The sequence below is a fragment of the Gossypium raimondii genome, chromosome 2 (assembly GCF_025698545.1).
Source record: "Gossypium raimondii isolate GPD5lz chromosome 2, ASM2569854v1, whole genome shotgun sequence".
Classification (NCBI taxonomy): Eukaryota; Viridiplantae; Streptophyta; class Magnoliopsida; order Malvales; family Malvaceae; genus Gossypium; species Gossypium raimondii.
The window spans coordinates 1,516,365-1,537,616 of NC_068566.1; the positions used below are offsets into that span (position 1 = coordinate 1,516,365).

The 21,252-nt window shown below is 35.5% G+C and overlaps 5 protein-coding genes across 5 annotated transcripts; 1 reads left to right on the forward strand and 4 right to left on the reverse strand.

The window, feature by feature from the left end:
• Nucleotides 1–2,447: 2,447 nt before the first annotated feature.
• Nucleotides 2,448–5,200, reverse strand: LOC105787588 (putative B3 domain-containing protein Os03g0621600). The gene is made up of 6 exons (XM_012614055.2): nucleotides 4,296–5,200; nucleotides 3,827–4,193; nucleotides 3,634–3,734; nucleotides 3,167–3,557; nucleotides 2,980–3,074; nucleotides 2,448–2,895 (listed from the first exon to the last, which is right to left on the reverse strand). The coding sequence occupies exons 1-6, from the start codon at nucleotides 4,362–4,364 to the stop codon at nucleotides 2,620–2,622; spliced, it is 1,299 nt and encodes a 432-aa protein (XP_012469509.1). The 5' UTR covers nucleotides 4,365–5,200; the 3' UTR covers nucleotides 2,448–2,619.
• Nucleotides 5,201–8,650: 3,450 nt separating this feature from the next.
• Nucleotides 8,651–9,139, reverse strand: LOC105789425 (B3 domain-containing transcription factor VRN1). The gene has a single exon (XM_012616806.2). It carries the CDS (start codon nucleotides 9,137–9,139, stop codon nucleotides 8,651–8,653), a length of 489 nt encoding a protein of 162 aa, XP_012472260.1.
• A 656-nt stretch (nucleotides 9,140–9,795) lies between these two features.
• Nucleotides 9,796–11,414, reverse strand: LOC105789426 (B3 domain-containing protein REM9). Its single transcript, XM_012616807.2, has 3 exons — nucleotides 11,072–11,414; nucleotides 10,873–10,988; nucleotides 9,796–10,256 (listed from the first exon to the last, which is right to left on the reverse strand). The coding sequence occupies exons 1-3, from the start codon at nucleotides 11,379–11,381 to the stop codon at nucleotides 9,984–9,986; spliced, it is 699 nt and encodes a 232-aa protein (XP_012472261.2). The 5' UTR covers nucleotides 11,382–11,414; the 3' UTR covers nucleotides 9,796–9,983.
• A 260-nt stretch (nucleotides 11,415–11,674) lies between these two features.
• LOC128039286 (B3 domain-containing protein Os01g0723500-like) lies at nucleotides 11,675–12,317 on the reverse strand. Its single transcript, XM_052627758.1, has 2 exons — nucleotides 12,189–12,317; nucleotides 11,675–12,106 (listed from the first exon to the last, which is right to left on the reverse strand). Exons 1-2 carry the CDS (start codon nucleotides 12,315–12,317, stop codon nucleotides 11,675–11,677), a joined length of 561 nt encoding a protein of 186 aa, XP_052483718.1.
• Nucleotides 12,318–18,320: 6,003 nt separating this feature from the next.
• Nucleotides 18,321–19,244, forward strand: LOC128039287 (uncharacterized mitochondrial protein AtMg00810-like). The gene is made up of 2 exons (XM_052627759.1): nucleotides 18,321–18,426; nucleotides 18,592–19,244. The coding sequence occupies exons 1-2, from the start codon at nucleotides 18,321–18,323 to the stop codon at nucleotides 19,242–19,244; spliced, it is 759 nt and encodes a 252-aa protein (XP_052483719.1).
• Nucleotides 19,245–21,252: the final 2,008 nt, after the last annotated feature.

A 21,252-nucleotide genomic window follows, 5' to 3' on the forward strand; every position in this document is an offset into this window, starting at 1 on the left:
CATGGCCTGCACAAAAGAACATTGAAAAACAAACTTCAATTTACAAGCAATAGAAATGAAAACACATGGGATCTAGTGGGAATTCAATTGATTGCTTACCAGTTTAAAGTTTGTAGTGTGACCAAGAGCAACATATGATGGTTGAATGACCAGAAGGAAAAATGGGTTCTCAGATTTAAAAGTATTACGAACTCTCTCAAGAACCTTAAACTTTTCTTGTGTCTTCAACTGTCGAATTGTATGATGACTTGGTTCTTTTATCACCTTTTATCCCATTGCACACTGTTTTGGTTTTGATAGCTGAGTTAGTACTACTCATCATCTTATGAGACTGAGGACATGACGACTGCAGCTCCTCTCTTACTTTCAAGCTTGGAGAGATGACCTCTAGGATCTCTGTAGTGTCATCATCTTCAGATTCCTCGATATTCTGCTCCAGAATTTCATCTGATTGACTATGGTTTTCCCTGGTGTATGGATATTGCATCTCTGAAGCTAATATTTGATGACAATTTGCATGCTGGCCTTTGTAAATGACTACCTTGAAGGATATTTCAGTGCTATTTATTAGCTCAAAGGCGCAAACATCATTGAATTGGATATTGTTATCCCGTACAAAAGTACCCCAACCAGTTTGTAGATATGAATATTGGTTTTTCCCTATTTGACTTTGCTTGAAGTTAGCAATCCAAGTTTTTCCACTATAGTTGCAAAGAGTTACAGAACGATGCTCTTTCATCAAGTGTTCCCTGACAAATTCAGTTGGTATGGTCTGCAATAAGAAAATTAAAGAACAAACTTCGACTTTGCAAGCAGTAGAAGAGAAAATACTTGAAACATTTTGCTCATTTCTGTCATACATAGGATCCAGTGGGAACTAAGTTGATTGCATACCAGTCTACACCTTTTATCATGTCAACAATCAACATAAGATGGGTACATGGCAACCAGGAAAAATGGGTTTTCAGACTTAAAAGTATTACTAGCTCTCTCAAGAGCCTTAACCTTTGCATGAGCCTTCAATCGTTGAATCCTACTATGACTTGTGCTTTCATCACCTTTTCCATTATGTCCAAATTGTTGAGCTGACTTCAAATTACATTCGGTTTTCATAGCTGAATCAGTACTTCTTATCATCCTAATTGACTGGAGACATGGCGATTTGTGATTTCTCTCTTGTTTTCCTGCTTGGAGAGATGTTCTCTAGGATCTATATAGAGCCATCATCTTTGGATTCATTGATATTCAGCTTCAGAATTTCACTGGACCGGCTATGATTATTACTGGTGTAGGGATATTGTATCTCTGAAGCACTCTTATCAAATATGATTACACGGAAATTGCTATTCCCATCATATCTAAAAACTAAAAGGTGTCCAATGTCCAAAGAGTAATGGTTTGAAAATTCTAGCCAGCCATTTTCAAGCCATATTTTGCCATCAGATTTTGTTAGCTCTACTTTCCATACTGCACCAGACGGGACACTGAGCATTGCTGGGCTTGACATGCTATTTCCATGGTTTTTCACAAACTTTCTGGGAATTCCCCGTAGAACAATTTCATCAATATATGCAAATACTTATGTATATAACAAAATACAATGTCCAAGAACAAACTGTTGTTTTTCAGCTATGACCTAATTACTTAAGAGATTATGAAAATATCAGATAAAAGAGAGGTGTTAGGAGAATGCTTACAAGTTTTCCATTCTGTATAGTGTCTTGGAGAATTATTTTGAGGAAATAAGGTGAGCTGCTTATAAACTTTAAATGGCTATTGCCTTGCTGGTGAGAAGAAGAAGCCATGCTTGAATAACTCCGAATGAGCCTTTTAGAACTAACACAAAACAAGCTCTAAAAGAAGTAATACCTGGAAAAATAGGTTGATGTAGTTTACAGGGACTGTTCAAGGGGTTACTATACGATGAGAGTTTCTACAAATAATAGACTAACATAAACATAAACTTAAGGAGATTGCTGAGTACTTCATCCATCATCCTTTCATATATCTACCTTCATAATAAAATGCTCGTAAACCTATATTTCAAGAGTAATTAATACAAATGTAATCATTATTAGCCATTGCCCTGTTAAATTCATTGTTTATGGGCTCGAGAAAACTGTAGGGCTGATTCATTTAATGACCAAAGTTAGTATTTATCTTTCATCTTCGTCTTTAGCCATTCAAAACAAGGCTAGGGTCTCCAATCATAGACGACTTATCTATCTGCCCAGCACTATTAATTAAGCTAAATATTGTAATGATCAAAACAAAAAGAAGGAAAGAGTTGAATTAAAAATATCGAATCTTCATTATTGTCAATGTGACATGCAATCAAATCTTTAGTCTAAAGCAGGAAGTAAGGTGTAGACAAAAACATAGTGATGAAGCTTTCTTAAATCGTTTCCAATTTCAACAGAAAGATTAGATCATTTACAAAAAGGAGTTCCTGCACTTCCATAATCAAACTATTTTTTTCTTACCATCCAAGCAAAAGAGAGACTGGTAAAAACATGATCATACATAAAACCCATGGTTGCCATTTCAACAATTTGATACAAAAGAGTGGTAGAGAAATTACAAATGATGGTATGCTACTACTTTTTAACCTACATTTGCTCACTTGTTCCTTTTCCTATTATTTCCATCTCCAACCTTGCAAATAATCGTTAAGTTAATGACATTACCAGTATTGGGAATGTGCTGAAACAAGAGAGTATCTCCAAGTTCTAGCTTGTTTTCTTGCACAAACTGTGACCATCCTGCACCTAGACGAACTTGTGATTTTGCATCAACTATGGTGTTTAACAGCCACTTCCTACCCTTTGAGTTCTTTATTATGGTGCTCGGTTTCTCTGCCAAGCCCATTTCTTTGGCAAAACTGGTTGGAACAACCTGAAATTTAAGAGAACATATATAATGATGTTGAAAAAGAAAACATCATTGAATTGAGAAATAAAATCAAGTGGTTGTTCTTACAGCAGAGTACTTCTGGTATTCCTTCAAAACCATTACAAATGAAGCCTTCTTTGGGGTCAACTCTGATACAATCTCATCATTTCCAATGCTTACACCTAAACAACCATGGATGATTGAAATGAAATGATGAAAAGGTAAAAAAATTTGAAAATCCAAGTATTTACATATGAAATATAAGTTAAAAGACCTTTGGTTCTTTTGGAACTTGGAGCATGTTTTGTGCTTGGTGGTTCTTCAATTTGCTTGCCAGGCCGAACTCTTGGTCGCTTAGCAGCAGGGCTGGTGTTCTTCACACTGGCATCTGCTTGTTTGTTTCGTCTCCCACGGTTTCTATATCTATCCTTGTTAACAATCTGTACGTGGACTAAATTGCCTTTACTTGGAATGTGCTCAAACAAAAGGGTATCTCCAACAACTATTTCGTTTTCATGCAGAAACCGGGACCATCCGCCACCCAAACGAACCTGTTTTCCACACTCGGTGGTGTTCATTGGCCACATCCCACCTCTTGGTCCCTTAATCAACGTTATGGATTCCTTTAACAAGCCTGTTTCTTTGGCAAAACACCTCGGGACACACTGAAATTTAAGAAACATTTAAATTTTTATAAAGTAGAAAGTAATGAACTGCGTTGAATAAAGTAGTTATTCTTACAGCAAAGTATTTATGGTATTTCTTCACCACCATTACAAATGAAACATGCTTACGGGTTACTTCTGTTATAGACTCAACCTCTTGGCTAACACTTCTCGCACCTAAACCATGCATGAAACATTGAAATGATTAGTGAAAAAAGGGGATGGGTATGAAGGGCTTCACATGAAATGAAATGAAAAGGCTATCCCACGATAAACTGCTCTTGGTTTCTTGGAAACTGAAGCACATTTTTGGCTTGGGGTTTCTTCAATTTGTCTATTAGCTAAAGGTGGTAGGCACTTTCGTTTCTTAGCAGCCAAAATGATGTTCTTTGCACATGCAGTTCCATTATAAATGAGAACATCAAACGTTGAAGTATCAACCAAAAAGAAAACCAGAAAATCCCCTATTTCCAGGTCATGATGTTTCACAAATTTTGACCATCCACTGTTGAAAAAGTAGCTTCCTTGTTCAACCATGACTCTAACTCGCCATGAATTCCCTGAGTCAGAATACAATGTGAACATGGTGGGCACATTTCCTTTCAAAACGTACTTCACAAAAGCTGGTGGAATTCTCTGAAAAAAAAAAGAAAAAAAGAAGACAGCATTTAATAATTATATACATAAACTAGAGCCATTAAGAAGCATTAAATGGCTGTTAATAGGATATGAACTTACCAGCTTGTTATCGAAGTCTCCTATCAAAACCTTGAAGAAAGAAGGACTTCGTTTTGGTTTCCTAGTCATATTCAAAGTTTTGCATTAACTGCTGGAATTCTCATTTGCCTTGCTACTTTGGATTCTCTCCATTTATATATTTGTTTGACGTGAAGTTGTAGATTAGCAGTCAAATGATTTCTATCACATTAGCTTTTTTACGCCGCCAGAGCAGGAAAGATCATGTATATGTCAGCAAATCAGAATGCAGATGATGATCTCACACGTAAATGCTATACAATCAGCCCCAGGATTTTCTTTCATTTTTTGTACTATTGAATTGTTTTCCATTTTGTAAAAAAATCAATTGATTTGATGTAAGCTTAGAGACAACTGCTCCAAGAAAAAGTAACCATAATCCCATTTACCTGAGTGCAAGAACTTGAAAAGCAGAGCTAAAAACTTCCACTTTACAGTTTACACAGCTCATATTTTCACTGACTTGCTTGACAATAAAAAGGTTCCTAACATCCAAGCTAGAAGCTTCAAGCCTTCAACCACCTTATCCAAATTGAAACAAAATGACGCCCCACAGCCGGCGCCGCCGTCAACAGTAAGCAACCTGACACCATTTCTATCCTGAAAGTACCTTGAAACTTCTCCGTACCTCCGTATCAATACCGGGGGCTTGCCCGGGTTTGATCATACCGCCGTCAAGCTCGTACATGATTTGGGTTATTAGTGAATTGGTCAAAGTCAGGATCTTTTACCATAAGTTGGGGGCTTTGAGAATTTCCATGGGAGTTGGAAACCATGATATCTTAAATTTTTGTCATAAACCGTGGATTGCATGAGAAATTGGGGACAGCTAAATTTAGGGTTCTCAACCGATTTTCCCTCCAAATATCAACGTTGTTTAGGGGCTGAGGATTAGTTAATGGGAGGTTGAAATCCAAAAAGTTGAAGATACCTGGCGATTACCATCCATAAACTACCAAATTATTAGGAAGTTATTACTTAATTTTAAAAATTTAGTCACTTTTATTTAAATTACAAAACTATTTAAGAAATTTATTTAACTCATCAACGACAAAATAATCACTTCGTTACGTCTGTAACGAAAAATAGTTAGTGCTGATTGTTTTGTTATTTTTCGAAAGTTAAGTGAGTAAATTGAAAGTCTATAACGAAAAATAGTTAATGATGACTGAATTGAAATCGAGTGACTGTTTTACCAGCTACCTCAAAGTTGAGTAATTGTTAGTGTAATTTATCCTAAAAAAATTCGGCCAACAAGCTTCAAACGACAATTAGATGATCGATACAATAGATCAATATTCATCGATGAGTAAAAAAATATATTTTAGATCCATTTGATAATTAGTGTCGAAAATCTTAGTTCTCAGATTCGTGACGATAAAAACTATTTTATTAAAAAAGTCAAGTGACTTGAATGAAAAAATTTGAATAGGTAAATGATCATTTTATAATTTTTAAAATTAAATGACTAAAACATAAATTTATTAATAGCTTAATAACGTTAAATGTAATTTACTTTATATTTTTATAAAATGATAAATAGCTCTTACTTATCCATCATTTTCATCACCTTTTCAATATCAAGTAGGTTTTACATTGTATTATCAAATGAATTTTTTAAAAATAAAATATAAAAATTTTAATTTTCAACCAATTAAAAATTTCAGTGATAATATCAAAGAAGCCCAAAATTTTTCAATACGAATATGAATATTTTAAATTTAAAATGTCTATTAAATCTGACATTCTCAAAATATGGTCAAGATTTTAAATTAATTTTAAGTACTTATTGTATATATAATTTTGTATCTAAAGTATTATAAAAAAACCATTTTATTAAAATTAATGAGAATAGTTTTTCAACACACTTGATATTTATATGTTTTAAATATATTTAATGTAAAATTCAAACTAGTATTTAAAGCAATTAATCTTGCTTTAGTTTAAGATTTAAGCTTTCATTACAATAAAAATACTTTTGAGAAAATAAAATATTTATTTTAAATATGATGTTATAAAATAAAATATATTTAAATTTATTGATATTAGTTGTTGGCAAAAAAAATATTAATATTAATTGACATTTATTCCGATAGGGTATATAGATGAGATGAATTTAAATCGTCATAACTCATTATTAATATTTTGATATTGAAATTATAAACAACCGTAAATTTCAAATACCAAATGGTACTTGACAATTAGAATGCGTTAAACACGCCATTATTCACTCAATTATAGGTAAGTTTTTTGTTTTAATCACCTAACTAAAAGGAGTTACAATTTGATCACTAATGTTTTAAAATTATTATTTTGGTCACCCAACCATTAAAATACTAACGATGACACCTTTTTAGTTGATAAAATAACAATTTTAGTTTTAAACTTTTATACTTTTGTCAATTTGACCTTGATTCTATATAAAATTAAAAAATTCAATTTTACTTGAATTTTTATATTTTTAAATATTTTTGAATTTTACAATTTTATACAAAATTAAAGTCAAATTGACAGAAAGTATGAAAGTTGAAAGATTAAAATTGTTATTATATCAACTAAAAGGTGACACCATTAGCCACTTAACAATTAGGTGAACAAAAATAATTCAAAAACAGTACCGACTAAATTGTAGCTTTTTTTAATCAAGTGATTAAAATGAAAACTTTCCTATAGTTGAGTGACTAATGGCATTGTTTACCCTTAGAATGTTTTGAAATTTGCACAATAATTATGTTTTTAAGTCGGTTTAACTTACATTTTGATTAACGATTTTAAAGAAATATTACCACTTCAGAATTTCCAAGCTACCGCTCTGTTTTATGTTCTGATCATGATTTTACGATATGAAGAAATCCAAGCCTGGTCTCTGATTCTCCAAGCAGCAAAATCCATTGAGGACCATATTTTACTGCAAAATTTCTCAGGCACCTTATTATTACAGGTGAAATGCTTCATCAGGACAGCATCAGAAACATGTTAACAATGTCATGGCTAAGTAAAAAAACATTCCAACACAATGATCCACCTAACAGTTACAGGACAAACATTCAAACATGTTACATAACAATTGGACGATGAATAGAACCTACTTACCCAAAGATGAGTCTTCATCAGCCTGTGCATCTTATAAATGGTTACCTTCATTGATGTTTTTAGGACCCTCAATGAGTTCAAAGACACAAGCATCACCAACTTCTAAGTTATTATCCACAGAAAATCGACGCCAACCATTTGAAAGGAGATGTGTGCATCTTCCCGAGAGCAGTCGATGATTCCGAGCAGCTGTAACTTGCATATGACAGAGCCTCCCGTTTCACAGGACGAAACACATCGGTTGAAGCAAATGGCTGATGACAATTTGTATGCTGGCATTAGTAAATGCCTCCTTTGAACGATATTTGGATACTATTTATCAACTCGAAGGCGCATACATCACCGGCTTGGATATTGTTATCCCGTACGAAAGTACCCCAACCAGCTCGTAGTACTGAAATTTGCTTTTTCCCTGTTTGATTGTGCTTGAAGGTAACAATCCAAGCTTTCCCAATTTGAAAAACAAACCTCAACTTTTCAAGCAATAGAACATAGGATCTAGTGGGAACTCATTTGATTGCTTACTAGTCTACATCCTCTACTGTGACTTAGGCTTCCTATGGTTTGCTTCAGTGCATCAGTGAGGTGCAGTTGAGGGTGACAACCTCACTGCCATTGTGTTTGGAAAAGCAAATCAGTCCAGTGAGAATTCAATTCCACCAAGACTGATGACTAAATTTCACTGGAGGTCTCAAAGAACAATTGGAACCCTTAGGTCTCTGTTGGTATTTTTAAGAGACAAAAATACTATTACTTTTATTTATTATTTTACCATTTTATCCTTAAAAGTTAAACTAATTTTTTTCCCAAATTTGATCCAATTATAATGTTACTATTTGTGAAAATAATATTTATCATTGTTATAAAAATATTTAACTATAAAAATAAAAATAATTATTATTTTATCTAATAAATAATTTAAATTAATTATAAAATTTTTTAAAATACTGGAAGATACATTTTAATATTTTATTAAATGAATTTATAAATTCACATATTTTAATAATTTTAAAAAAGTAAAATAATTTAAAAAACTTCTATTATATATCAATTCTAATTTGATGTCCTTAATAGTCATTTTTTATTCTTACCTCAACGCTACAGCTGCGTTTGAATCCAAACACACACTCCACCATTGTTTCTAATCTCACCGCTACAGTATCTAATCTCACCGCTACAGTGATTAATCTCACCGCCACCGCTGTTTTTAATCTCACCGAAAGTAAACACACCGCCCATCCAAACTAGCCCTTAGACCGAGAACCAGGAAAAAATGGGTTCTTGGATTTAAAAGTATTAATAGCTTTCTCAAGAGCCTTAACCTTTTCACGACCCTTCATTCGTTGGATTACAGGATGATTTGTTCTTTTATCACCTTTTACAGCTGGACATCCATTATGACTAACTTGTTGAGCAAGAAATCCAGACTTCCCATTGCACTCGGTTTTGGATTCGTTGATATTCTGCTTCGGAATTTCATTAGATTGCTTTTGATTATTGCTGGTGTAGGGATATTGTATCTCTGAAGCAGTCCTATCAAAGATGATTACATGGAAATTGCTATTCCCATCATATCTAAAAACCAAAAGATGCCCCAATTCCAAAGAGTAATGGTTTGAAAATTCTAGCCAACCGTTTTCAAACCATATTTTGCCCCCACATTTTGTAAGTTCCACCTTCCATGCTGCACCAGATGGGACCCTGAGCTTGCTGGCTTGACATGCTATTTCCATGGTTTCTCACAAACTTTCTAGGAATTCCCTGTAAAACAACTCTTATCAATATATGCAAATATATATATATATAGTAAAATACAATGTCTTACAACAGAGTTGGCAGAATGCTTACAAGTTTTCCATTCTGAATAGTGTCTTGTAGAATTATTTTGAAGAAACAAGGTGAGTTGCTTATAAACTTTAAATGGTCATTGCCTTGCTGATGAGAAGCAGCCATGCTTGAACAGCTTACTTAGAGAGTTTCTGCAAATAATTGTGTAACTTGAACATATACTTAAAAGGAGAGCTGAGAGTACTTTCTCCACCATTGTTTCTTATATCTACTTAAAGCAGGAAATGGTGATAAAATCCATATTTCAAGAGTAATTAATATAACCTTAATTGATGATTATTAGCTATCGACAGTTAAATTCATTGTTTTTGGGCTCTAGGCAAACTGAAGGGCAGATTCATTGAATGACCAAAATTTGTCTTCAGCCATTCAAAACAAGACTAGGATCTTCAGTTATAGCAGATAATCATATATGAATCTGTTACACCATATTATCTTGTTTATGCATTGGTAAGCTCCATCCAATCTTTAGAGTCTAATACAGGACGTAAACTGTAAACAAAAACATACTAGTGAAGCTTTCTTAAAGGGCCTTCCTGGAATTACATGATCATACCATACTTTCTTTTTCTCACCATCCAAACAAAAGAGAGGCTTATAAAAAACCAACCTTATAATACAACCCCATTGTTGCCATCTTCAACGGTTTAATATTCAAACAAAAAACTAATAAAACAAAAGACTGAGAGAAATTACAAAATGATACTACACTTTTTAGCAGGCATTTACTCAATTCTTTCTTTTCCCATGATTTCCATCTCTAGCTTTGCGAATAATGTGGAAGTAAATGACATTACCAGTGTTGGGAATGTGCTGAAACAAAAGGGTATCACCAACTTCTAATTTATTTTCTTCCATAAACTTGGACCATCCAGCACCAAGATGAACTGATCTTGCATACACTAAGATGTTTAATCGCCACTTCCTACCCTTTGAGTCCTTTATCACTGTGCTTGGTTCCTTTGTCAAGCCCATTTCTTTGGCAACACTGGTTGGCACAGGCTGAAATTCAAGAAAAACATATTTAAAATGGGGCACATACATCATTGAATTAATAATGCTTAATATAACATTTGTTAATTGAACTTGGCATGTTTTCTTAATTTGGTATTTAAACTTTTTTTAGTCTAATTTAGTACTTAAACTTACACTTTTTTTGATAACTAAACTTTTTAGGGGCCTAATTTAGTACCTAAACTTGACATTTTTCCAATTTGGTACCTAAACTTATTAAATATTATACAAATTACCCATAACACTAATGGTGTTGAAAAATTGTGTATGCTCTAGAAATATCATCAGTACTTGAGGAAATTCGTGTTAAAGAATTATGAATTGAGCTATGCTTAACAAATTAGTATTGAATGAGAAAACAATAATTTTAAAACCCAAAATAAAAGAAATTCATTATTTAAAATTAATAAAATAAATAAATAAAACTAAAAGTAATTGAACATTTAAAATGCAAAAAGATGTATTATGACATCTACCACATGTAAATCATACATGATAAATCATACAATGATTATTTTTGCTATCTATAAAAGAAACATTGTTCCCATATTGGAATAATGTGTAAAAGTCGAGTACCATTTGAGAATAAATAAGTTGTTCTTACAATATAGAATTTCTGGTACTGCTTCAAAACCACTACAAATGAAGCCTTCTTCGGGGTTAACTCTGATTCGAACTCATCCTTTCGGGTAATATCTCTCTCCCCTCCAATGCTTAGACCTAAACAACCAATTGAAATGAAATGAAACAAAAAAGAACAATGAAAACTGAAGTGTTAACATATGAAATGTAAGTTACAAGACCTTTGGTTATCTTTGAATTTGGTTCTTCAATTTGCCTGCAAGGTGGACCTCTTTTTTGCTTAATAGCAATAATGGTGTTCTTTTCAGAGGCATTTGCTTGCTTGTTTTGTCGCCCCCGTCGTCCTCCTCGTCCATGGTTTCGATATCCAGCCTTGTTAAGAATCTGGACGTGTACTAAATTGCTTGCATTTGGAATGTGCTGAAACAAAAGGGTATCTCCAACTACTATATCATTTTCATGCAGAAACTGGGACCATCCACCACCCAGACGAACCTGTCTTCCACTCTCGGTTGTGTTCATTGGCCACATCCCACCTCTTGGACCCTTAATTATCGTTATGGATTCCTTTCCCAAGCCTGTTTCTTTGGCAAAATATCTTGGAATAAACTGAAAATTTTAAAATTATATATAAAAATTATATGAAGTAGAAAGTAATTAACACGTAACAGCATTGAATGAGTACTTGTTCTTACAACATAGTATTTTAGGTATTTCTTCACAACCAGTACAAATGAAACATGCTTTGGGGTTTCTTCTTTTATAAACTCAACCTCCTGGCTAACATTTCTTGCACCTAAACCATGCATGAATCATTGAAATGATTAGTAGAAAAAAGGGGATAAATATGAAGGGTTATGCATGAAATAAAATGAAAAGGTTGGCCTACGAGAAACTGCTCTTGGTTTCTTGGAAGCTGAAGTACATTTTTGGCTTGGGGTTTGTTCAATTTGTCTGTTACCACCAGGGGGTCGGCCCTTTGGTTTCTTAGCAGCCAAAATGATGTTCTTTGCACATGCAGTTCGATTATAAATGAAAACATCAAATGTTGAACTATCAACCAAAAAGAAAACCAGAAAATCCCCTATTTCCAGGCCATGATATTTGACAAACTTTGACCATCCACTGTTGAAAAAGTAGCTTCCTTGTTGAACTTCGACTCTAACTCGCCATGAGTTACCTGAGTCAGAATACAAGCTGAACATGGTGGGTACTTTTCCTTTCAAAACATACTTCAAAAAAGCTGGTGGAATTTTCTGAAAAAAGTTAAAAGAAGATAGCATTTAATATACATAAAACTTGAGCCATTAATAACCATTAAATGGAACTTGAACTTACCAGCTTGGTAACAAAGTCTCCTACTAAGATCTTAAAGAAAGAAGGGCTTCGTTTTGGTTTCCTAGTCATATTCAAAAGTTTTGCATTAACTGCTTCAGTTTTCTCATTTGCTTCTTTGGATTCTCTCATTTATTTATTTTTTTGGGGGAAATGGGTTGTTTGACGTGAAGTTGTAGATTAGCATTGAAATGATTAACATCACGTTTGCTGAATCTGTCAGATAATCAGAATACAGATGATAATCTCACACATGAATGCTATACAATCAGCCAAGGATTTTTTTCTTCCATTTTTTAATACTATTTCAGTAATAGCTACCATAGCATTTGCTATTGAATTGGTTTCCTTTTTTCTAAGCTTAGAGTAACTTCCATTGGTGCAAACTCTTGTCCAAGAAAAAGTGAAACAAAATCCATTTACCTGAGTAGACACGAAATTAGCACTTGGGTAGCTCCAAGCAACTGCTATGTTTCATGTTCTGAACTTGATTTTATGATATGTAATACACCACATTTTCAAGCTAATGGTTAGAAAACCATCTAAAGGAACCTTATTACAGGTGAAATGTTCATTAGGACAGCATCTGAAACATGTTACAATGTTATGGCAAAAAAGTTACAGGACAAACTAATCATTGAATCAATGGCATCGGTCCTACATGTTGGTATGTGGAATTGATTTCATACTCTTGTAAAGTTAGATAGCTTTGACTTGCCCTTTCGATGGCCTTTTCTGGACACCAAAATGTCATCTAAGATTTTCTCTTGAAGCATCACAGTTATAATCAACAAGCAGATTAGATATATCTCCTTTCTTCTTCATCGATGCTGATTCTGCAGTTTTTAATCACCAAGCTTTCATGGGGTTCAACTTGTTTCTCTCTACTTCCTTCATCTGTTTTCCAAGAACAAAATCCAAGCTTATATTTGAACATATCAAATGTATAATGAATTTTATACATATATGCACATTGTACCTGAAATGGTTACCTTCGTTGATGAGTCTTCAACAGCCTGCATCTTATAAATGGTTACCTTCATTGATGTTTTAGGACCCTCAATGAGTTCAAAGGCACAAACATCATCAACTTCTAAGTTATTATCCATAGCAAATCCACGCCAACCCGTACCGGATATTACACTTGGTTTTTCGATACTGTGCTGAAAATATATCACTGGCCATGATTTTCCATTTGAAAGGAGATGTATGACCTCTTTGTGCATCTTTGTGAGATATTTCCTAGCAAAATTCACTGGTATACTCTATTCGTATAAACAAAAACATGTCAGTTCAGTTATTTTTTGCCTTTTCAAGTTGCATTATAACATTTGCATGGTGGAGTCATAAGAACTTGGAAATGGCCAACAAGTTTCAACAGAAAAACTTACCAATGTCAAAGTATAACCTAAGAAGGTTTAATACTTGAAATGCATATACTTTTTCCTTAAACAATAGTAATGGCTCGATACAGCATTTATAGCAGTAGCTGAGGAGCTGTTAGTTTCTTTACCAGAATACCTACTAACAAACCAACTACTATCTTAACAGTCAACTGACTATCTTTGATATATTTTAACATTCTCCTGGTTGTCAAAATCTTTTGAAATTGAGTTGTTTGTTGTGACTCAAAAAGCTTGCCGAAAATCAGAAAAGTGTTTGGGGGGAACTGGTTTTGTAAGAACATCAGCAATTTGGTTGACTGATGGCACATAGTTGACTTGTAGCAGACCATCAAGAACCTTCTCTCGAACAAAGTGGTGATCGATCTCAACATGCTTGACTCGTGCGTAATGAGTTGGATTTGCTGCCATAGAAACAGTGGAGGTGTTATCACACCAGACCACTGGCGTTTGTTCAACAGACACCCCTATTTCCTTTAACAGTTGCTGAACCCACACCAGCTCAGTGACGCAATTGGCCAAGCTACGATACTCAGCTTCAGAGGACGACCTGGAGACAACGGCCTGCTTCTTTGAGCACCAGGCTATCGGATTGGGCCCCAAATACACCACGTAGCCCGTAGTGGAGAGTCTGTCTTCAACTGAAGATGCCCAGTCAGCATCAAAGTAGCAAGTCAACCGAAATTGTCCCTGTGTAAAAACCAACCCATGTTCCATAGTGCCCACCAAATAACATAGCACTCATTTAACTGCCTTCCAGTGAGATTCACTAGGAGAGTTCATATATTGGTTGAGTTTGTTAACACAGTAAGAGAGATCAGGCCGTGTAATGCAGAGATATTGAAGCATCCCAATAGTGCTGCGATAAAGTGGACCATCAACAGGCTTTTGACTATCGGAAGTGACAGTAAGCTTAGGGAGACTAACCATAGGTGTTGGAGTGGTTGCTGCACCTGTCATACCTGTCTTCGATAGGATTTCTTGCACATACTTCTTCTGACTGAGGAACAAGTTGTGATTGGTGTACTGTACATCAATGCCGAGAAAAAAATTGAGAGATCTCAAGTCTTTGAGAGCAAATCAATTGTCAAGTTAACTTATCACACTGTCAATATCTGCACTCCAACTGCCTGTGAGAACTATATCATCAACGTAAGCCATGAGTAGTATATGACTATTACCAGTAACTCGAATGAACAGGGACGGGTCAGCTTTAGACCCATGAAAACCTAACTGGCTGACCAAAAATTGTTGAAGCGTGTGAAACCATGCCCTTGGAGCCTATCTCAGCCCATATAAGGCTTTGTTCAGTTTGCATACTAACCACTGGTTGCTGGGTCCTGACACTTCAAAACCAGGTGGCTGGTCCATGAATATGTCCTCAGATAGTTCACCGTTTAAGAAGGCGTTGTTCACATCAACTTGCCTAAGAGGCCAGCCCTTCATTACGGCAACAGCGAGAACTGTTCTGATGGTGACTGCCCGAACCACTGGGCTAAACGTGTCTCTGAAGTCAGTCCCTGCATGCTAAGAGTAGCCCTTGGCTACCAAACGAGCTTTATAGCGATCAACACTACCATCAGCCTTTTTCTTGATTTTAAATAACCACTTACATCCAACGGTGCGACGATGTAATGGTAACGAACATAGACTCCAGGTGTTGTTGCGGACAAAAGCTTCTAGCTCAGCATGAACCGCATCACGCCAACAAGAGTGTGCCATAGCTGCATGAATACTAGTTGGTATATCAGGTGCCTCACTCATACAGCTTAAGTAGGCTTTTGGCATGAATATGCCAGCTTTGCTGCTGGTAATCATTGGATGGGAGTTTTGTGGTATTGAGCATGGAGGTAAGGGACTTGTGGAGACACTTGGTGAGGGCAGAGGGTTAGTGAGGGCAGGAGATGTGGACTGCATGCTGGGCTGGACAGACGGTGTTGAACTGGGCAAAGTGGACATAACGGGTGATGTAGAAGGAGTGTTACCCTGAGTGGTGGGTGAGTAATTATTGGGAGAGCACGGGCTGGAATTTAGAATGAGCAATTTGGAGCTAGTTGACTGACGGTTGTTGGTTGGAGGAGAGTGAGTGGCGATGTCTTAAATGGAAAGTTGTTTTCATGAAAGGTGACATGGCGGGTGATGTATATTCGGCCAGTGCCATCTCGACACCAATATCCTTTATGAATGGAAGAGTAACCGAAGAGTAACCATAGCATTAAATAAATGGCACAACTAAAGGCATCACTCCAGTAAGACATTGGCATGAAAGCATGCGCAAGCATAGCAAGACCTGTTTCAACCACTTGTCGGTGCTTGCGTTCGACAATTCCGTTTTGAGATGAAGTGCAGGGACATGTGAACTGGTGAACAATGCCATGTTCAGCAAGATATGGCCTGAGAGACTGAAATTCACCCTCATCCGTTTGCAATGTTTGTAGTTGAACTCCAAGGGTGCGCTCTACTTGTCTGTGGAACTGAAGAAACACTGTCAAAACTTCAGACTTCTTATGCAAAAAATAAACCCACGAATATCTGGTGCAGGCATCAGTAAAAATCACATAATACCGAAAACCATTTGAGGTAACTAGGGCTGGCCCCCAAACATCAGCAACAACCAATTGTAACGGAACAGAATACTGAGATGTCGATGGAGAGAACGGTTGTTTGTGCTCCTTGCCTAAGTGACATGCAACATAGACAAACTCATCTTTATTCACATCAAATGCCAAGTTACAATGTTGTAAAGACTTGAGCAACACATTTTTACAAGGATGTCCTAGTTTAGAGTGCCACACTCTCAGAGGAGTAGCACTTTTTGCTGTAAAACAGTGTGCTGTGGGCATTGTTTGAAACTTTCTGAGGCCATCATTCAAATGAAGCTTGTAGAGACCATGTTGAACTGATCCTCGTAAAAGTATCTCCCTGGTCCTGAGATCACGTACCTGACATTGTGACGGTAGGAACTCAAACATCACCTGGTTGTCTCTGGTGAACTTAGATACAGACAGTAAATTTTTAGTAACATCAGGGGTATATAAAATTGACTTCATGTGAAGTGGTCGTGCCTTAGTGATCAAGGAGGTCTGACCAGAACAAATAATAGGAAGAGAACTACCATTTCCAACATACACCATACCTGGTCCATTGTGCGAGGGATTTTCTCTAAGAGAGGCTGCTGAGTGAGTGAGGTGGTGTGTGGCCCTTGAGTCAGGATACCAAGCAGGATCCCCCATAGTGTAAGGTGTAGCAATTAACGCATGTGGAGAAGAAAAAATAGATGTGGATGGAACCACGTGTTGTGTAGGATGACTCATGTATGAGCTAGTCCAGGGATTCATAGGTTGTGACAGAGGAGACCAGTTGGGGGAAGGTTGAGTCACTGGTGGCATGGCTGACATAGAGGGCGGTGTCCATGGAGAAGAGCCAGGTGTATGCATGCAGACATTTGCTTGCGGAGGGGGTCTATAGTTATTGCTTTTATAAGACGAGTCAAATCGATGATAGCATCGATCAACCAAGTGTCCAGTTTTTCCACACAGCTGGCATTGAATATGAGCCCCAGATGATCGTCCATGCCCACGACCCCTAGAGTTTGACGCACGATACGCTTGTACGAATATCGGTCTTTGGGTTGTGCTGAGTTGTTGCGAAACCAAAGTTGATGTAACTAGGAGTTTTGGCCAATATAACCTGTTGTCTAGCTTCTGCATCCAGTAGCATCGTTGTGACACCCTGAACTGTGTAAGCATGTTGACCAGCAAGAATGATTGAAACAATAGGTTCATACTCGAACGACAGTCCATTGAGAATAACAGTGATATGTTCATAGGTACTAATGGCCTCTCCACAGCTAGCAAGATTATCACAATATGACTTAATTTTTAGCAAAAATTCTTTCATAGACATATCACCTTTGCGTTGTGAGTGTAATGCTGGATGATAAAACATTAGTCGAGACGTAGTTTTGCTACCATACAAGTTTATAATAGAATCCCAAATCTAAGAACTAGTATCAAGTCCAATGAGATAAGGAAGAACATCAGGGCTTACCGAAGAGAAAAGCCATGAAGCAAGAGCACTATCTTATTGCTCAAACTTAACGAATTCAGCATTTTCTTGCAGCACCCCATCATCATCTGTGATCATCGAAGGGGTGGTATTGTGTTGGAGTCAAGAAACCGTTGTAGTTTGTGAGCTTTAACTGCTAACAAAACCTGTTGCCTCCATAAGAGATAGTTACAATCATCAAGAAGTATACTCACTTTCTTGGTAGAGAAAAACTTGTTATCAAGAACACTATTTGCAAGTGTAGACGCCATCGTTGGAGCAGCTGAGTGAGCAGCACAAGGACTCGATGGCGGATCCATGCAACATAAAGAACAGAAAAAAAACTTAATGTAGGAAAGCCAGGAAAGAAGAAACCTCTGATACCATGTCAAAGTATAACCTAAGAAGGTTTAATACTTGAAATGCATATACTTTTTCCTTAAACAATAGTAATGGCTCGATACAACATTTATAGCAGTAGCTGAGGAGCTATTAGTTTCTTTACCAGAATAACTACTAACAAACTAACTACTATCTTAACTGTCAACTGACTATCTTTGATATATTCTAACAACCAATCTACATGACTTAACATTTGATGGCTGTATGATTACAACAAAGAACGAATTTTCAGATTTGAAAGTACTAGCTATTCGAAAAGCTTTAGTTTTCTCAAGAGCAGTCAATGGTTTTGTGCGGCTTCGACTTGCGTACGACGGAGCTATCCATTTCTCGGGACGAAATGCATCAGTTGAAGCTAATGACTGATGACAATTTGCATGCCGGCCTTGGTGAATGACTACTATGAAGGATATTTCGATGCTATTTATTAGCTCAAACGCACAAAAATCACCGACTTGAATATTGTCAGTTGGGAGAAGAACAAAAGGTCTACAAGCTCAAGAAGGCTCTGTATGGACTTAAACAGGCTCCAAGGGCCTAGTATGATCGAATAGATGCCTACCTAACAAAGCTCGGGTTCACAAAGAGCACTAGTGAGCCTACTCTCTATGTTAAGAAGGAGGGAAGTGAGACTTTGCTGATTGTTTCATTGTATGTTGATGATCTGTTGGTCACTGGTTGCAAAAGGGAGCAAATTGAGACCTTTAAGAAGCAAATGCAAAGTGTGTTCGAGATAACTGATCTTGGCTTGATGACATACTTCCTTGGCATGGAAGTGAACCAGAACAAGCAAGGCATCTTCATAAGCGAGAAGGCATTTGCATCGAAGGTTTTGAGCAAGTTTTGCATGTCAAACTGCAAGCCTGCTAGCACTCCTATGGCATTGGGAGAAAAACTCACTAGCCTAGGTGTTGAAGATCGAGTGGATGAAAAGAATTACAAAAGCCTGGTTGGTTGCCTACTCTACTTGACTGCAACTAGGCCAGACATCATGCATGCTATTGGTCTTCTATCAAGATTCATGCATTGCTGCATAGTTGCACATTTTAAAGCAGCAAAAAGGGTCCTAAGGTATGTTAAAGGGACTCTGAATTGTGGAGTAAAGTTTGAAAGAGCTGAGGAGTTAAAACTAGTAGCATATTCAGACAGTGATTGGGCTGGTTCAGCTGATGACATGAAGAGCACATCTGTCGAAACCATCTTTTGAAAAACAAAAATGTTTTAGGTTTTTGACTTTTTAAAAAAATTAAAATTGGGAGTCGACACCAATCTTTTAGTAAGGTGTGATTGGATCACCTAAAAAAACGGCTTTGGTCTACGAGTTTTAGAAAAACGGATCCGGGAGTCAGTTACGTACGAGGAAGAATTAGCACCCTCGTAACGCCCAAAATTGGTACCTAGTTAATTAATTAGTGTCTTAAGGTCGAGAATTTGGAAAAACGTAATCCTTAGCAAAACTTAAAAGGCTACGTATTAAGACCCTTATTATTTCAGAGAAAGAAGATACCACACCCAATGCGTTAGGGCACAACATTCTAATTTTTCCCCAAAAATGAATTGGGCCAAAATACTTATATAATAAAACTTTAAAAGAACATCCACTTATCCAAGATTTAAGAAATCACACCCAATACGTTAGGGCACTATTCCTTTAGAATCCCAAACTCGGAATATTTCCTTTACTTTAAAAGAAAGTCCGCTTATCCAAGATTTAAGAAATCACACCCAATACGTTAGGGCACAATTCCTTTAAAATCCCAAACTCGGAATATTTCCTTTATGATTTTTAAAAAATCTTCATTTTGAGAAAATAATGCGTCACATCCAATGCGTTAGGACACAACGTGTTGAATTCCCAATAATGAGTTCTTATTTTTTTTGATTAAAGAGAAATGCTCGATTGTTAGATTTAACGAAGAAAATCGGAACCCAATACGTTAGGGCTCAATTTCCTTGAAAATCCTAAATACGAATGTTATCTCAATTTTGAAAATTTTAAAATCGAATAAAAAGGTGATGTAATGTTACATTGAATGTATGTACAAAACAAGTACAACAATGGTATAGAATTAATTTAAACAAATAAATAAACGAAATGAATATATATAAAAGCAATATTTCATGACATGCAAAATATATATATATATATATATATATATATATATATAAATGTAAACACAATTAAGTAGCGAATGAAGAAAACAAGCAAAATAAATAAAGAAAAGAATGTATATAATTTACACATAGAAATTTTAACGAAAAATACATATGATTTACAAATAAAATTTTGGATTATAAAACTTATATGTACACAAGTCATAACGTATTAAAAATAAATAAATATGTATATATAAATTATAAAATACGTGTTTAAAAAAACATAAGCATATATTTAAGCATTTTGAAAATAAAAAAACATATATATATATATGAACATATAAAATATATTAAAATAATTAAATAATATCTACATTATCAAAATTAATAAAATAAATAAATATGCGTAATTATATAAATATGAGAAAATATTAGTTTAAAAATTTATGAAGAGTAATATATATATATATATATATATATATATATATATATAACATGTATAGATACATACGTATTTACATAATTACAAAAGTAAAAAACAAGTTTTTGAAATTAAGAATATAAAAGTATATATATACATTATAATAATAATAATAATAATAATAATAATAATAATAATAATAATAATAATAATAATAATGAGAAAATAACTTTAAAAAAAACAACAAATTGCAAAAAAAAAAAAGGACCAAATAATTGAAACAACTAAAATAACAAGAAATAAATGAAATTTAAGCAAAATTGTGGGCTAAATCGCGACGTGCGAATTACATGGGGGGCCAAATAGGAAATAATCCGTCTCCCCAAAACGGTGTGCAGCGATACGGGCTGAAATGCACAAAGATAAAAACATTCGGGCCAAATTAAAAGAAGCAATTGGCTTAATAAAACATGGGGCAAAAGAGGGAGGGCTTGTTGCGAAATTTTCCCATTAGGAGTGGAAATGCGCGGACCCCCCCTCCAACTGGACGGTGCCTTTTTGCTTCTTCTTTAAGTTTAAAAAACAAATTTTTAGGAAACAATTTTGTTTACCCTTTCTCTGAAGTAGCAAATGAAATTGCTTCTTTAGGGTTTCATCAACCCTTGAGTCCCACCGTTCAGCCTTGTGCCAAAGCTCC

Coding starts and splice junctions, on each gene's coding strand:
- LOC105787588 (XM_012614055.2), bottom strand. CDS start 4,364: ATGACTAGGAAACCAAAACGAAGTCCTTCTTTCTTCAAGGTTTTGATA. Junction 4,194..4,295: donor GAGACTTCGATAACAAGCTG/GTAAGTTCATAT, acceptor TTTTTTTTTCAG/AGAATTCCACCAGCTTTTGT. Junction 2,896..2,979: donor AATACCAGAAGTACTCTGCT/GTAAGAACAACC, acceptor CTTAAATTTCAG/GTTGTTCCAACCAGTTTTGC.
- LOC105789425 (XM_012616806.2), bottom strand. CDS start 9,139: ATGGAAATAGCATGTCAAGCCAGCAAGCTCAGGGTCCCATCTGGTGCA.
- LOC105789426 (XM_012616807.2), bottom strand. CDS start 11,381: ATGTGGCCAATGAACACAACCGAGAGTGGAAGACAGGTTCGTCTGGGT. Junction 10,989..11,071: donor AAATTCAAAGATAACCAAAG/GTCTTGTAACTT, acceptor TTGGTTGTTTAG/GTCTAAGCATTGGAGGGGAG. Junction 10,257..10,872: donor AGTACCAGAAATTCTATATT/GTAAGAACAACT, acceptor CTTGAATTTCAG/CCTGTGCCAACCAGTGTTGC.
- LOC128039286 (XM_052627758.1), bottom strand. CDS start 12,317: ATGAGAGAATCCAAAGAAGCAAATGAGAAAACTGAAGCAGTTAATGCA. Junction 12,107..12,188: donor GAGACTTTGTTACCAAGCTG/GTAAGTTCAAGT, acceptor AACTTTTTTCAG/AAAATTCCACCAGCTTTTTT.
- LOC128039287 (XM_052627759.1), top strand. CDS start 18,321: ATGGTTTTGTGCGGCTTCGACTTGCGTACGACGGAGCTATCCATTTCT. Junction 18,427..18,591: donor CAATTTGCATGCCGGCCTTG/GTGAATGACTAC, acceptor ATGATCGAATAG/ATGCCTACCTAACAAAGCTC.